Raw genomic sequence first — 15,642 nt, forward strand, 5'->3', positions numbered from 1 at the left:
CAGGGCTTGCGGCAGACGAGACGCTACCACAAGGGTCTCGTCGCAAGCCCGATGGTCGCGATGGTCTTGACCATCGCGACCATCTTTTTGGCCGCTCGCTATAGCTGAGGGTGGTCACCCACAGCTATGCGAGCGGCCAGGAGGCCGCTCTAAAATCAGGAAGGACGCTCTGAATCAGGGCCTCAGGCCCTAAGTTGTGTGCTGTTTGGTTTAGAGCTGGGAACACTATGCCATATCTCTCTAGTAAAAAGTGCTAAATTTGCTGGTAATATGCATAATGAGTCCAATATTTGGCAGAACAGTTATGACAATTACACTCATTTCTAAATAAGTGACTAAAAGACCAATCCACAAAATAGGAAAATGAAAAGATCAGGAGAAAACAAAATAATTCAATGCTGGATAGTTATTCCACAGACTAGAACATATAGGCCCTCATTCAGAGCCGTACGCTCTGAGCAGAGCGCACGCTCTGAATGAGGGCCGGCCTCCATGAAAATAGAGCGTCCTCCTGGACGCTCGTATAGCTGTGGGTCACCACCCACAGGCTATACGAGCGTGCATTTTGATGGCCGCGATGGTCGTGACCATCGCGACCATCGAAACTGCGAGCCGGGGGCCTGCGGTTGAGGTTTTCAACCGCAAGCTCCGGAGTGATTTTGGCTCTATCAGAGCCAAAATCACTCCCACTGACATCACTAGTGATGTCAGTGGGCCGGCTTCTGATGGGAGGTGTTCCCGTGGGAACGCCCCCGTCAGGGTGGCATGCCCCCGGCACGCCTACCAAAGGGGGCGTGCTGTCAATCAACATCGACAGCACGCCCCCTTTGATCAGACACAACGAGCGAAGGACTTTCCTTCGCTCGTCGCGTCTGGCGCATGCGCACGACGGAGCTCCCTCCGTCGTGTGCATGCTCAGTCCAGAACATCGACCCACTTGCGAGCGGACAGCCGCTCGCGAGTGGGTCTGAATCAGGCCCATAGACCTGTATTCAGTACCCTGCAATGTGTGGCCATCATGTTTAGCTGCACACATTGCGGTAGTATACGGTACCCCAACATTACAAATTTTTCTTTATGGGTGAAGGGAAATTTGACGATGTTACTGGTGGCCACGCCAACGATTACATTTCCCATGATTATACCATTTTTCATGACACATGGGGCACTGAAGATCGATCTTTGGCCCTGATTCAGAGCCGGACGCAAGTGGCTGCTCGTTCGCTCCGAGCGATGTTTGCCCAACTGCGCATGCGTACGGATCGTAATACGCATGCACGAACCACTCAGTGCGGCCGAAATTCATGTGCTCGCAAAATAGCGAATGCCTGATAATTTGAGTGACAGAAAGAGGCGTATGTGGGTGGTAACAGGGGAAGGTGCTTGAAAACGGGGAGTGGAGATCCGATCGCAGGCGTGCTTAAATGTCAAAACGGGTGTTTTATGGGTGTGCATATTTAAAACAGCAGCGTCATTGACCACGTCACTGGGTTATTTTATAGCCAGAACTGCTCGCAAAATTGTGGTAGCAAAAACCAACCACAAGAATAGCGAGCAGTTCAAACCCTGGTCGATGTACTCGATTAATCTAATAAATAGCGGACATGACGTAGGATGCGAGCGGCCAGGGGGCGTAGTTTCCCAAAAAACGACCGCAAGTTTTGTACGCTCGTTCAGACCTAGAGGCGTGAACAGACCGCAAACAGCGAACGGTTCATTTGAATAGCCACCCCTATTTTCTTGACGAGCGAGCGCAAATAGCGTCCGGCTCTGAATCAGGCCCTTTGTTCCACCCAAGACCTGCTTCCATCCTAACAAAACACAGTATTATTTTACAGATGCCATGTTGACAGTCCACAGTCTTTTATTGGTCCAGAAAGCCGGACTGACTAAAAAAATGTGGCTCTTGGGGTAAAATGTATTTAATTTTGTGGTAAGAAGAGTAATGAGACCAAAATTTGGCACAACAATTTTGAAAATTCTGTTTGTCTAAAAATAGGTGACTGATAGGCCAATCCAAAATATAAAAATAAATAAATTAAAAGGGAATAATTCAATGTCTAAAATAAATATTATGATTTGCTGTTTTATGCTGTATTATTATTATTATTATTATTTAATATGTATTAGGCATATATTTATTTTTTGTTATAAATTTTACAGGTGGCAGGGAAAACAAGATGCCTATCCTCATCTCCAAGATTTTCAAGGGTTTAGCTGCTGACTTGACAGGTGCTCTTTATGTGGGGGACGCCATCTTGTCTGTGAATGGGGCTGACTTGTCTGACGCTACTCACGATGATGCAGTGCAAGCTCTGAAGAAGACTGGTAAAGAGGTGGTGCTGGAAGGTAAGTCTTTCTACTTATTCCCTTCTCCATAGAGGCCAAGTACATTTGAAATTCGGAATAAGTCAAATTGATCAACAGAAGTTGTGATATTAAGGAAGTGTTGACATGGAGCTGCATGGAATCGTAGAAAGAACTTTAGAAATTGAATCTATGAAGCAGAATAAAAAAGAATTGGTGCTTCAGGAAATTTTGTTTGTAGTTTAACTCTCCCACACTGTAATACTGTGGCCAGGAATTCCTCCTGACTCTGATGATTCTCTCACAGCTGTTAGGAACTTGCACATTCCAGGGATGTTGGGAGGGGATTGTGGGAGGCTTAGAAAACACTCACAGCTTCATATTGAATAATTCATAGGGAAAACTACTGGTAATGTCTGAAACAGTTAAAGGTGTAATGCATATGACAGAGCAAATATGAAACCCCAAAAGTGTTGCTGTATTTCATCATTCTGTGTACTATTGACCAGGTTACTATAGGGACACGCGATCGTTGATCGCGGGTCGTTGGGCGTTGTTGGTGGTGTGCTGGATGATCGATATCGATCATCCAGCACATCCGGGAGATCATTCTACGATATCGTTATTGTTGACGATCGTCCAATGTGTATGCACCATTACCGACTTTAGAGATTTTGAGCTGTGAAGTCCTAATTTTCTGATAATGCTCCTCTAGTCAAACATTTGAAACTGAACACATGTAGGTATATAATTAATAGCATGAGAGTTGAAAGCAGCCGCAAGATGTAAACTTTTTAGCCACTAAGGTTACAGCGCCAAGTATTTGAAAGGCAAAACCAACCTGACTTTGCCTATTAAAGAATTGCGGCTTTAAATCTAATTGCTAAATTGCCAACATCCCATGGGCTATTACATATACCCCATTGACACATGTTCAATGGCGGCATTACAAGTTACTGAATGGCATATTCCTGCATAGTAAACAATTTACTCATAGACTATGGAGTGGATACACAGTTTTTAGCAAAATGGGCAGAAATTACTGTAAAAATAATTAGAGCACGGGAAATTGGCTTACTGCTATCCGTACGCCTCTGCATCTGTAGCATATGCGCCTGGTTTAGGACAAATCATCATCAACAACATTTATTTGCATCTGTCCTGGTTTAGGTGCAAAAGATACACCTCCTCCTAACAGGTCTGTCCAAGCCGCATTTAACTAAACATGCCTTTAAGGTACTCAGCCTATGTTAGAAGGACCCTTCCCTCCCCGTCCCACCTCTGCAAGTTAGCGTAAGTAACAAAATTGTGCAAGTTTGCATAGGCTTCCAGGGCATACACAGAACAGCTTCACACAGACATATGTACCACTCTGCATAAACCCCAAAGGGGGTAACTAGATCAGGGCCGTAACTAGGGTGGTGCGACCTGTGCCATGGCACAGGGCACCGCAGGACAGGGGGCGCTGTTCGGGCCTGTCAATTTTCTGTTTATAAACATTCCTTCTTGTAGCTTCCTATTATTTTATCCCCAGCATCTCCTGACCTCCCCTATCTCTTCCCTGGCCATTCCCCATGAGGCCATGCCCCTTTTTTGGGAGCGTTTTGTCCCTATTTGAAAAATAGGGGGGGGGGCACAAATGCTCTTTCTAGCACAGGGCACCAAAAAGTCTAGTTACGGCTCCGAACTAGATTGTGAGTTTGGCATGAAACACGCAGATGATGGGTGACGATTGACTATCGGTTTAAAAGGCCAAACGCGATATTAAAAAAAAACCCTAAGAGAAACTGTGGTTTTACCAAATCGCACACTAATTAATTTCCCCCAAGTTAGGTATCCAAATGAAACTGGTTGACTTGGCAACCATAGATGTTTTACGAGTAATTTAGTGGATGGCAGGTACAAAAGAACAAGTTGGTTGTGATTTCCAGTATGTGGGAACTTAAATAGGAGAAACATTGGATCTATTTTACACCGTTCATTTGTCTGTTAAACTTTTAACTAGGCTGAGGTTAAAACCGAAATCACACTAAGGGTCATATATATTTTATAAATTGTAAGTTCGTATTCTTGTTGGCCCGATTTACATTTACGGCCTGTTGTCACAGGAGATTTCACTCAGTAATGATTACAGTACATTAAGTGCATCCAGGAAGTGTGTACTGTACTTTTAAAACTAAGCTTTGAATACAGACAATTTTGATTGCCTTGATACATATGTATGTATGTGCCACATGCTCTGTGATTATTATTTTATTATAATTGACATTTATTTATATAGCGCCAGCATATTCTGTTGTCTGTATAGTGAATGTGATGTGTGATTTTGGCTTCAGCTTTTGAAATGGTACAAAAGTATTTATTTATTTATTTTAATAGTCCACATCCTGCTGAGTACATATCATGCTGGCATGCCACCTGCTAGTTTCATCACTGCAGATCTAGCAACTGGTGCTAGTACTCCGGACCTCAATCCCAAAATAGGGAGCTTGGCATTGTATTTACGGGCCAGCGAATGAAATCAGGAGGCACACGTGGCCTATCTACTAACTTTGTCTGCAGAGACATTGGCCACTTTAGTTATTATTATAGATATTTAATTATGATATTGATTAGTTACACCTGACATTAAATATATATCAACATATTAATTCTATAAGTTGTTTTTACTGTGAGACCTATTTTGAGAGAACGGCTGAATGCAAAAATATGGTTGTGGTATCAAAATAAAGGTCTTACCAAGTAGATGTGCAAGTCGAAGAGAAAAATTAGATTAGAGCAACGGTTTGGGCATGGCAGAGTGGCAAATTTCCTATGTACAGTTGTGTGTTATTATAACAGCATTCCCACTAACATGATTGGACACACTAGATCACATGACTGTGCATTATTTCCCAACGGCCGCACACTTCCCAGTGTAACCACTCACTTGAGCTACTTCCAACTGTCATATGACAAATCCAACTGTAAACAACAGCATCACTCATAGAGACACTGCTTCACTGACAGTGGTACATCCCAGTCTCACTGACAGACTTACACATTTCTGTTGCATACTTACCCGTAACAAAATGTCTTCCCCGCAGCAAAAAAAAAACAAAACAAGCAAACAAACATTAGAGCCTTACTGGAAGGTGTCAGTGAGTAATGGCTTGCAACTATATGTCTCAGACAAGAGAGAATGAAGAGCATTCGCAACGTGAGACTCATTCCAACGACATTTACAACCAAATCAAGAGGCGCAGACTATCCAGCCCTCAGCCATCAATCTCTAGACAGCCAACCGAAATGGGGGCATTGAAGGCAAACTTTGAACAGGGCCTTTACACCATCCATCTCGAACATCAGTGAGTCATTGAACCAATTGAGATATCACCACTCTGAGCACTTTGCCAATTAGTTTTGCTTGATAGGTCAGATGAAGAAGAGGCAGAAGTGATTCCTCTCTTGATGCCAGCTATAAGAAGACGTAAACCACACCTTCGCTATGCATTGAATCCAGATTTTTTATGTGTGGGTTTTTACGTTCTAGGCCTTCGAATGTGAGTTCTGCAGAGCTTTACATTTCGAGTGCGAAAAGGTTGGCACCAAGATGAGCTTTCACTTTAGTAGCTGTTGCCACGATAAGAAAGTTCTCCTGTCACCGACTCTTTCTCACTGTCACGTCCACCATGGAAAATTCCCCTTTGGAGGGAGTGAAAGCTGAGGTCCAGGGTTGAGGGAAGAATCGGAGGCGTGGGGCCTGTATATATGATTTCCACGGATGTCAGACGTTGATGAGACAAGTCCAAAGGTACAGAGTTTAACCAGCTGGGAGGTGTTCTCCAGTGACCCCACCAATCAGGAAATGGGTTTTAGCTGCTCCCAACTGGCAGGTCGCGACCCTTTGGACTGGTGTCTGATAACGTGGGAATAGAGACAGATATAAATGGCCCAGGAGATATACTTCTAAAAAGAAGCACCAATACAGGAGATAGCTACTTGTACTATAATGCTGATAGTGCTAGGTGTCCTGTGATGAGAAGGAGAGCACTCGAGAGTGGTACACTGGAGAGGTGTCTTGACGCAAACCTGCATCAATAGACGCTATAACTTGTACACCAGAAAGGGGTCCTTGACGCAATGCTGCGCCGAGATAGGCACATATACTGATACACCAGAAGGGGTCCTTGATGCAAACCTGCGTCGAGATAGGCACATATACTGATACACCAGAAGGGGTCCTTGAAGCAAACCTGCGTCGGAATTCGGTATTAGTAATGAACACTGGCAAGATGATAACGCACAGTTACACAGAGAGTTGGTATAGCTGGCAAACAGGCTAGATATTCTGGATGCACTGTTGCCCAAAGAATTGGTGTAGAGGCGCACAGGCTAGATGTTCTGGACGCACTGTTTCACAAAGAGTTGATACTGGTTTCACAAGGAATCTCAGAGGAACCTGGAACGAGGTAACAGCAAGGATACACGCAGAAGCGACAATGTTGCACAGGCAACTTCCTGCTGCCCGGAGGCCGGCTTTATACCCTGCAGTAGCAGATCATTGGTGGACAGTGTCAGCTGACCACCGCCATGCTACCATTGGATACAGGGTAGTCAGGTGATGCAAACTGTTATGGCTGCGTCCATGACAGCGACCGCAGTAACCAAGGCAGTCTACATGGCTCTAAGAATAATACTCAGGATGTCACCCTCCACCGCACCTGGCGTCTGACCACACGAATGACCAGGGGAAGCCGGCGCTGGGGTGAGTAACGGCCGATCCTAGGCCACAACCTGACACTGACCTATTACTTGAAAATCTTCTGAAGAAAGTGGGCGGCTCTGACAAGTACCATTTCTTAGACAACACCAGGAAATACAACAGTGCAATGTCATTAGCTTCTTTTGTTGCAAATTAAGCTTTCTTACCTGTAGGATGAGGCCCATATACTTTCAAGATCAATGGCCAGTTCCATTACAAATTTGGCACTTTTTCGACACTGCTGAAGCAACTGAAATGAGGATTGGACGAAACTCAATCTAATCTGATGGCAAAACGATGAAATGATGCACAAAGTCAACCCTTTAGTCCACTAGTACAGGATGATGGCAGAAGATGAGAAGGTAGAGGACGAACTGGCACTTATAGAAAGAAGGGAGCCAAACGAAGTTCGAATGTTTTTACTATCAGAACAGCCTAACATCCGTGACCAGAGCAAGAACCGATTCAATTTGCTTTCACGACCAAAGACTGCAATCCACCAGGAAACTATTACTTGAATGTCTTCCCTAAGGGATGTGGGAATGAATACTTGAAATATATCAACTCACTGCATTAACTCACTGACCCAATGCTATACCCTTTACTGTTTCCTTATGGAGAATGTGGATGGGATAAGAATAGGCCACATTAAAGACAGACCAATGGCAAGTTCAGAAAAGTGACTTGATTGCAGTATGTAGCTTGTAGAATGGCTATCCGGAAAGAATATTCTGTTTTACACAACTCCAGCAAGTTGTGGCTACAGTACTTAGTCGATCAGTACGTAAAAGTTGAAGGTGAGCATCTCATGTGCAATTATTATTATTATTATCCTTTATTTATATGGCACCACAAGTGTTCCGCAGCGCCTTACATTGTACATAAAACTAGTAAGTGAACAAGAAACAAGTAACTTACAGTACGCTACAGTGCAGGACTAGGACACGACTTATATACATTGCTGCAATAGCGATTAAAGCACTCACAATAGGCAGCAAGGAGTTGGCAGTCAAGTGTTAGGTGCCATAGGGAGTAAGGAGTAGAAGAAAATGTAAAGTGAAGCACATGAGAGAAGAGGTCCCTGCTCGAGAGAGCTTACATTCTAAAGACAGGACACAGCTTGAGCAAAAGAAACTCAGAGTGGAGACATTCACTGGCCTACAAGACTATCTATTCAATGAGGCAGCTGAGCTTAGGGCACAACCTGGAAAAATCGTCATCTTGCCTTCTTCTTTCCAAGGTTCACCCAGAAACATGAACAAGCAAACCATCGCTGTTCATCTGTTAGTCACTTTCTCAATATCACAAATGAGTGGGTGGTGCCGTATAACCTGAACTCGAGTGAGAAATTCCAGGCTCATATTATCGTAGAAGTATGTTTGACAGTTAAAGCAGTAAAGTACCTGCACAAATATATCTACAAAAGCTACGATAGTACGAATGTCAAGACGGTGAACGTTGCTCCAGATGGACAAGCTGATTATCATGAGATTACACAATTTGTCAACATGCACTACATGACTGCACCTGAGGCATGTAGGTGAACAAGCTAAGGCGAAACGCGTGTCTTACCAAGCCCCTGGTCAGAGTCCGTGGGGCACGAATACTCACCACCCAGGAGACCTCCAAGCTTTCTCTACACACAACAGGTATCTTCCCTCTATGCGAGTGACAATCCTGTGGCGAATTTGGTCTCTGCAATGCCGTCGGTAACAGAGACCATCTAACACCTGGCACGAGATCTCTCACTCTCACTTAACCTTTTTTTCCATCAGCACTGTCGGAATCCCTCTCTCATTCGGTGTCCTTTCTAGGAAGACACCCAACAGCAGAGGGGACGGGGACATCTTAGTGCCGCACTTCTATCTATCTCAGCTGAATGTAATACCTACAGATGCAATATTTGTATTATTGTTGATAACATCTACGAATCTTTAATACCCTTTTTTTATGTACTTAACCTACACAACACTGTTAAACTGTTTCTTCCTATAAAAACAAACCCATTGACTATGTATGACTCTGTCATAGGAGTCCGGTTTTTGTGATTGATTCATCACTCATAATCTGCAACATAGTATAAACCAGTGGCGGGCTGGGCCGGGGGGCAGGGTGCCATGTGCCCCCCGGGCCGCAGCGTCATGCGGGCCGAGGGCCGGTGCAGTCTGTGTCACTGTGACACAAACTGCACCACGTGTGTAGCGTTGACCGGACGGAGTGCGGTCAGCGCTACACAAGTGACAAACACAGCCGCCGGCTCCGGCAGCTGTGTGTTTGATCAGCAGCCAATGAGAGTCTGTCAGACTTTCATTAGCTGCTGCTACGCCCACTGCGGGAGCCGCTCCATCTTCCGGCTCCCGCAGTGGGCAATGGGAGAGACGTCATGATGTCATATGACGTCTGTCCCATAATGCAGAGCGGCCCGGCCCGGGAGGACAGACGGAGGAGCAGATGGCGGCGGCGGGAGTGGGGATTCAGGTAAGTGTTTTTTTTTATTTGTTTTTTATATTACGTGTGTCTACTGGGGGGGGGTGTCTGGCACTACTGGGGGCACTACAAAGGGGGGACTACTACTACTGGGGGCATTACAAGGGGGGTGGGGGACTACAACTACTGGGGGCACTACAAGGGGGGACTACTACTACTGGGGGCACTACAAGGGGGAGGGGACTACTACTACTGGGGACTACTACTACTGGGGGCACTATAAGGGGACTACTACTACTACTGGGGGCACTACAAGGGGGAGTGGACTACTACTACTGGGGACTACTACTACTGGGGGCACTATAAGGGGACTACTACTACTACTGGGGGCACTACAAGGGGGGGACTACTACTAATGGTGGCACTACAAAGGGGGGGACTAATACTACTGGGGGCACTGCAAATGGCAGTACTACTACTGGGGGCACTACAAAGGGGGGGGACTACTACTACTGGGGGCACTACAAGGGGGGGACAGCTACTGGGGGCACTACTGGAGGCCTGCATAAGGGTGTTCTCTCCTGTGGCACACGGGGGCACTGCATATGGGCACTACGACAGGGGGCTGCCCTAATCTTTATTTTTACCTTACATTAATCCCATATGGACCCGCCTCCTCCCTGGAACACTGGAGGGGGGGCGCCGTAGCACGCATATTCTTCGGACACACACGCTACTGTAAGAGGTGTGGGGGGGGGTCCCTCTGAACTGAAAGTGTGAAACCTCGGCTGCGGTGCCGGTGGACTCGGGCACTTACCTCCTGACTCCCAGACTCTCACCTTCAGGTCGCCGAGGGCGCTCCCGTCGACGGTCCTGGAACATAGGTCGGACGCGGACAGTCGAACTGGGTTTCCACTCCTGGCCCTGGAAAAGAACAAGGTGCTGAGGCGGGGTGACCTCCACTGGGATCAGTGGATGGTCATCATTGGCACTTTAGGCCTCAGACTGGCTACACCTACGTGCCAAGCACAAGGGTGTACCCCGAACGAAAACGCCCGACAGGGAAAAGGGAAGTTGGGTGACACACAACACAAACAGCACACAAAACAATTACGCTCACCGAAAATAATCTTGTCCCTTTGCTGGATGAGTCCTGATCTCAGCACCTGTAGATGGACACAACAGCAAGAGCCCGCACAGGACCCAATACAATAACAGATGCCTTACCACTGCCTACCTTTAATGGGGGCCTGACTGTGGGGGATACAGCGACTTACCAACAGCCTACCTTTAATGGGGGCCTGACTGAGGGGGATAACGTCCTGGTCCCAGCCCGGTCTACCTTTGATGGGGGCCTGACCGTCTGGCCAATTTCCGAACAATGCCTCTGGGGCCTTATGCCCTTGCCTACCTGCGGCCTAGCCTGACTGTTCCTTGTCCAAGGCCTAGCGCCGCATTTCAATGATCACGGCCTATCGCCGACAGCAACAACTCCTTCAACCTAGCGCCAAATTAACATGACCAACGGCCTAGCGCCGAATTACAATGAGACACGGCCTAGCGCCGAATTACTGTGAGACACGGCCTATCGCCGAATTACTGTGAGACACGGCCTAGCGCCGAATTACTGTGAGACACGGCCTAGCGCCGAATTACAGTACCCACGGCCTAGCGCCGAATTACTATGACCCACGGCCTAGCGCCGAATTACAATGAGACACGGCCTAGCGCCGGATTACAGTACCCACGGCCTAGCGCCGAATTACAATGAGACACGGCCTAGCGCCGAATTACAGTACCCACGGTCTAGCGCCGAATTACTATGACCCACGGCCTAGCGCTGAATTACTATGACCCACGGCCTAGCGCCGACTCCTGGTGGTCTAGGGGGGTATAAAAGACTTACCAATCCTGGGGCCTTTGGCTGAGATGAGCCTGGCCCATCCTCCGTCTTCGCCGGAGGTGGAACAACTTCCGCCACCTCCGGGCTTCCTGCAGTCTTCACCTGGGCAGCAGTGGCCGGGGCTAGCTCTTTTGCATCGCACACTGCTGCCCCAGGGCCTCCGGCGCCTTCTCCATCTTCACTCCTGGTGGGCGCCGGTCTGCGGCTCTTCGTCCGGCGTCTTCGTTCTCCTGTCTTCGGGAGCTCTTCCCCGCTCCGTCCCGGCCGTCGCACCTCTCCTCCCCTCCTCGCGCCAGCCAATTCAAGCCGACGCCAGGGGGCGGGGTGATGACGCGGCGAGCTACGATTGGCTCGCCGTGGCAATCCCCTGCTGGCTGCCGATCTGTGAGCCCTGATTGGTTCACAATCGGCGCCACATTCAAAGGGGCTCGTGCTGATTGGCTGAGTCTGAATCCCCCAAGATTCAGACTCGCCATCACGCACGTGGAGTAGCGGCGGCACTCCGCCGCTGCCTCCACGCCCGCTGCGCCGGATGGGGGGCAGGATCACGACCGATCCTGGCCGGCCGGCCGGCTTGCGGATGGACCCCGCCACACTCTCGAATGGGGCTGGGATCTCTCCGGATCCCACCCCACTCTGATGCCCGGGGCTCCCGCTGCCCCAAAGCACCCCCACCATCCAGGTGTGGAGGGCGAGGATGCCTAGTAGCAGGGTGAGTGACCGCACTGGTACACTCAGCCCTGCTACACTCCTCCCTGCTTTTTCCTTTGTGGTCCCCACAAAGGCAGTGCTCACCTCCGCTTCCGAGTCGGGACTCTTCGTACGGGTACAGCTGGGCCTCCGTCGAGGGTGCCTCTTTGGACGTGGTGGCTCCGCTGGCTCTTCGTTCCCAATGGGCGCCTGTCCTTCCACGTGACATGGACCGGCCTCTTGCAACCGTCCTAGGGGGGCTGACAGTTCCTTGACTGTGACCGACTCTCCATGTGGTGCATTCGGAGGGGCGGCACTCTGCTGGTCGAAGAACGGACTCCCTTCGGATGCCTCTCCTACTGGACCTCTTTCCTCCGCCGAGAACCCTCATACTTCTGTAGGCTGCCCTGCCTCCTCCTTGTTGGTCGATTGTGGAGTGGCCCAGGGGCAGTCTGCCAGTTCATGCTCAGGGTCGCCACAGTTATCACAGCGGGGTAGCTCGTCATCCTCATACCTCCAGTCTTCATCCCATAGGCAATGGTTGTGGTCATGCCCAATGCCCCCGCACAAGCTGCACTGGAGCCCCGTCTCGAGCTGGGCAGCCAGATATCGTTGCACTGCTTGCCGGTGAAGGGCGTCTTCCTCCTCGTCATCAGTCACCTGGGCCTCCTCTGTCATCCACAGGGTCCCATTCCATGGACAATCTGGGAGCTCGTGCTCGCGGTTGCCACAGCCTCCACACCGGAATGCTTCAGACTCCTGGTACCACTCTTCTTTGCAGGGGCAGGTATGATGCTCATGCCCGTAGATTCCACAGAGCATACACCAGGGTCGACTCGTCCCCAGGTCCTTCTGACTGCAACTCCGTACTGCTTGTTGGGCCATGGGTGGGACCTTCCATAGGGACGTTTCTGGAGCCTCCGTTGCCTTATCCTTGCGCCCGGGACATTCATTGGCGTGATGTCCCAGCTGCTGACATGTCCTGCAGGGGGTCACGGCGGCTTTCTCGCACCTCTCCTTCCGGCACTCCTCCTTGCTGCGCTGTATTGCCTGCTGCAGTATCTCCTTGACGTCTTCTGCAGACACCGTGATCCAGTTACTCTCATCTCCGCACATCTGGGTATGGTTCTGTTCCGGAGCTGTCCGAAGGGGGGTCCTCTCGACGGTGTTCCACCTTGCGTCCGCCATCCTCCGGATCCTGCCGGCTACGCCAAATGTAAGAGGTGGGGGGGGGTCCCGGCTGCGGTGCCGGTGGACTCGGACACTTACCTCCTGACTCCCAGACTCTCACCTTCAGGTCGCCGAGGGCGCTCCCGTCGACGGTCCTGGAACATAGGTCGGACGCGGACAGTCGAACTGGGTTTCCACTCCTGGCCCTGGAAAAGAACAAGGTGCTGAGGCGGGGTGACCTCCACTGGGATCAGTGGATGGTCATCATTGGCACTTTAGGCCTCAGACTGGCTACACCTACGTGCCAAGCACAAGGGTGTACCCCGAACGAAAACGCCCGACAGGGAAAAGGGAAGTTGGGTGACACACAACACAAACAGCACACAAAACAATTACGCTCACTGAAAATAATCTTGTCCCTTTGCTGGATGAGTCCTCATCTCAGCACCTGTAGATGAACACAACAGCAAGAGCCCGCACAGGACCCAATACAATAACAGATGCCTTACCACTGCCTACCTTTAATGGGGGCCTGACTGTGGGGGATACAGCGACTTACCAACAGCCTACCTTTAATGGGGGCCTGACTGAGGGGGATAACGTCCTGGTCCCAGCCCGGTCTACCTTTGATGGGGGCCTGACCGTCTGGCCAATTTCCGAACAATGCCTCTGGGGCCTTATGCCCTTGCCTACCTGCGGCCTAGCCTGACTGTTCCTTGTCCAAGGCCTAGCGCCGCATTTCAATGATCACGGCCTATCGCCGACAGCAACAACTCCTTCGACCTAGCGCCAAATTAACATGACCCACGGCCTAGCGCCGAATTACAATGAGACACGGCCTAGCGCCGAATTACTGTGAGACACGGCCTATCGCCGAATTACTGTGAGACACGGCCTAGCGCCGAATTACTGTGAGACACGGTCTAGCGCCGAATTACAGTACCCACGGCCTAGCGCCGAATTACTATGACCCACGGCCTAGCGCCGAATTACAATGAGACACGGCCTAGCGCCGGATTACAGTAGCCACGGCCTAGCGCCGAATTACAATGAGACACGGCCTAGCGCCGAATTACAGTACCCACGGCCTAGCGCCGAATTACTATGACCCACGGCCTAGCGCTGAATTACTATGACCCACGGCCTAGCGCCGACTCCTGGTGGTCTAGGGGGGTATAAAAGACTTACCAATCCTGGGGCCTTTGGCTGAGATGAGCCTGGCCCATCCTCCGGGTGGTCTTCGCCGGAGGTGGAACAACTTCCGCCACCTCCGGGCTTCCTGCAGTCTTCACCTGGGCAGCAGTGGCCGGGGCTAGCTCTTTTGCATCGCACACTGCTGCCCCAGGGCCTCCGGCGCCTTCTCCATCTTCACTCCTGGTGGGCGCCGGTCTGCGGCTCTTCGTCCGGCGTCTTCGTTCTCCTGTCTTCGGGAGCTCTTCCCCGCTCCGTCCCGGCCGTCGCACCTCTCCTCCCCTCCTCGCGCCAGCCAATTCAAGCCGACGCCAGGGGGCGGGGTGATGACGCGGCGAGCTACGATTGGCTCGCCGTGGCAATCCCCTGCTGGCTGCCGATCTGTGAGCCCTGATTGGTTCACAATCGGCGCCACATTCAAAGGGGCTCGTGCTGATTGGCTGAGTCTGAATCCCCCAAGATTCAGACTCGCCATCACGCACGTGGAGTAGCGGCGGCACTCCGCCGCTGCCTCCACGCCCGCTGCGCCCGATGGGGGGCAGGATCACGACCGATCCTGGCCGGCCGGCAGGCTTGCGGATGGACCCCGCCAAACTCTCGAATGGGGCTGGGATCTCTCCGGATCCCACCCCACTCTGATGCCCGGGGCTCCCGCTGCCCCAAAGCACCCCCACCATCCAGGTGTGGAGGGCGAGGATGCCTAGTAGCAGGGTGAGTGACCGCACTGGTACACTCAGCCCTGCTACACTACTACTCTGCCAGGGCCGCCTGCATGCATTTGCCCCCCAGGCTAAAAGTTGCCAGCCAGCCCCTGTGTATTTTTTCAGGAGCATTTTATAAATGGGTTAAATATATTTCAGCTTGATTACAATTAAGACTGTAGGTATTATGTGAACAGACAATGTCTTTGGGAATTTTAGTGCTTGATCGATAGTGTAGCACGATAGTTGCACCTCTGGATATTAACATGATATATGGGTTAAGTATCATAATATTGCAGAATTAACGCAGATGTATATATCTCTATGTTATGACTTTTTTTGGAATACCTATGTATGTACTTATATAGAATATCCGGATTGTTGTACAATTTGTTATCATCACTGTGATTGTCCGTGGTTGTAACAGAGTGCTAATTGACATGTAGAGGAGTATTTATGTTTAAAATAAGGGATTTTCCCCATACCACTTTATTTTTAATGCTCCTCGG

At 49.8% G+C, this 15,642-nt stretch overlaps 1 protein-coding gene across 1 annotated transcript in view; it reads left to right on the top strand.

Annotated features, from left to right (window-relative positions):
• The window catches only part of SNTA1 (syntrophin alpha 1), a 97,289-nt gene that overhangs the window by 16,947 nt on the left and 64,700 nt on the right, over window positions 1-15,642 (top strand). The window contains exon 2 of the mRNA XM_088480658.1: window positions 2,164-2,349. Coding sequence (XP_088336784.1) covers window positions 2,164-2,349 — 186 coding nt within the window. The remainder of the gene's footprint in view (window positions 1-2,163; window positions 2,350-15,642) is intronic.

Source organism: Taudactylus pleione, unplaced genomic scaffold (genome assembly GCF_031769625.1).
Source record: "Taudactylus pleione unplaced genomic scaffold, aTauple2 ptg000256l, whole genome shotgun sequence".
NCBI classification, from domain to species: domain Eukaryota; kingdom Metazoa; phylum Chordata; class Amphibia; order Anura; family Myobatrachidae; genus Taudactylus; species Taudactylus pleione.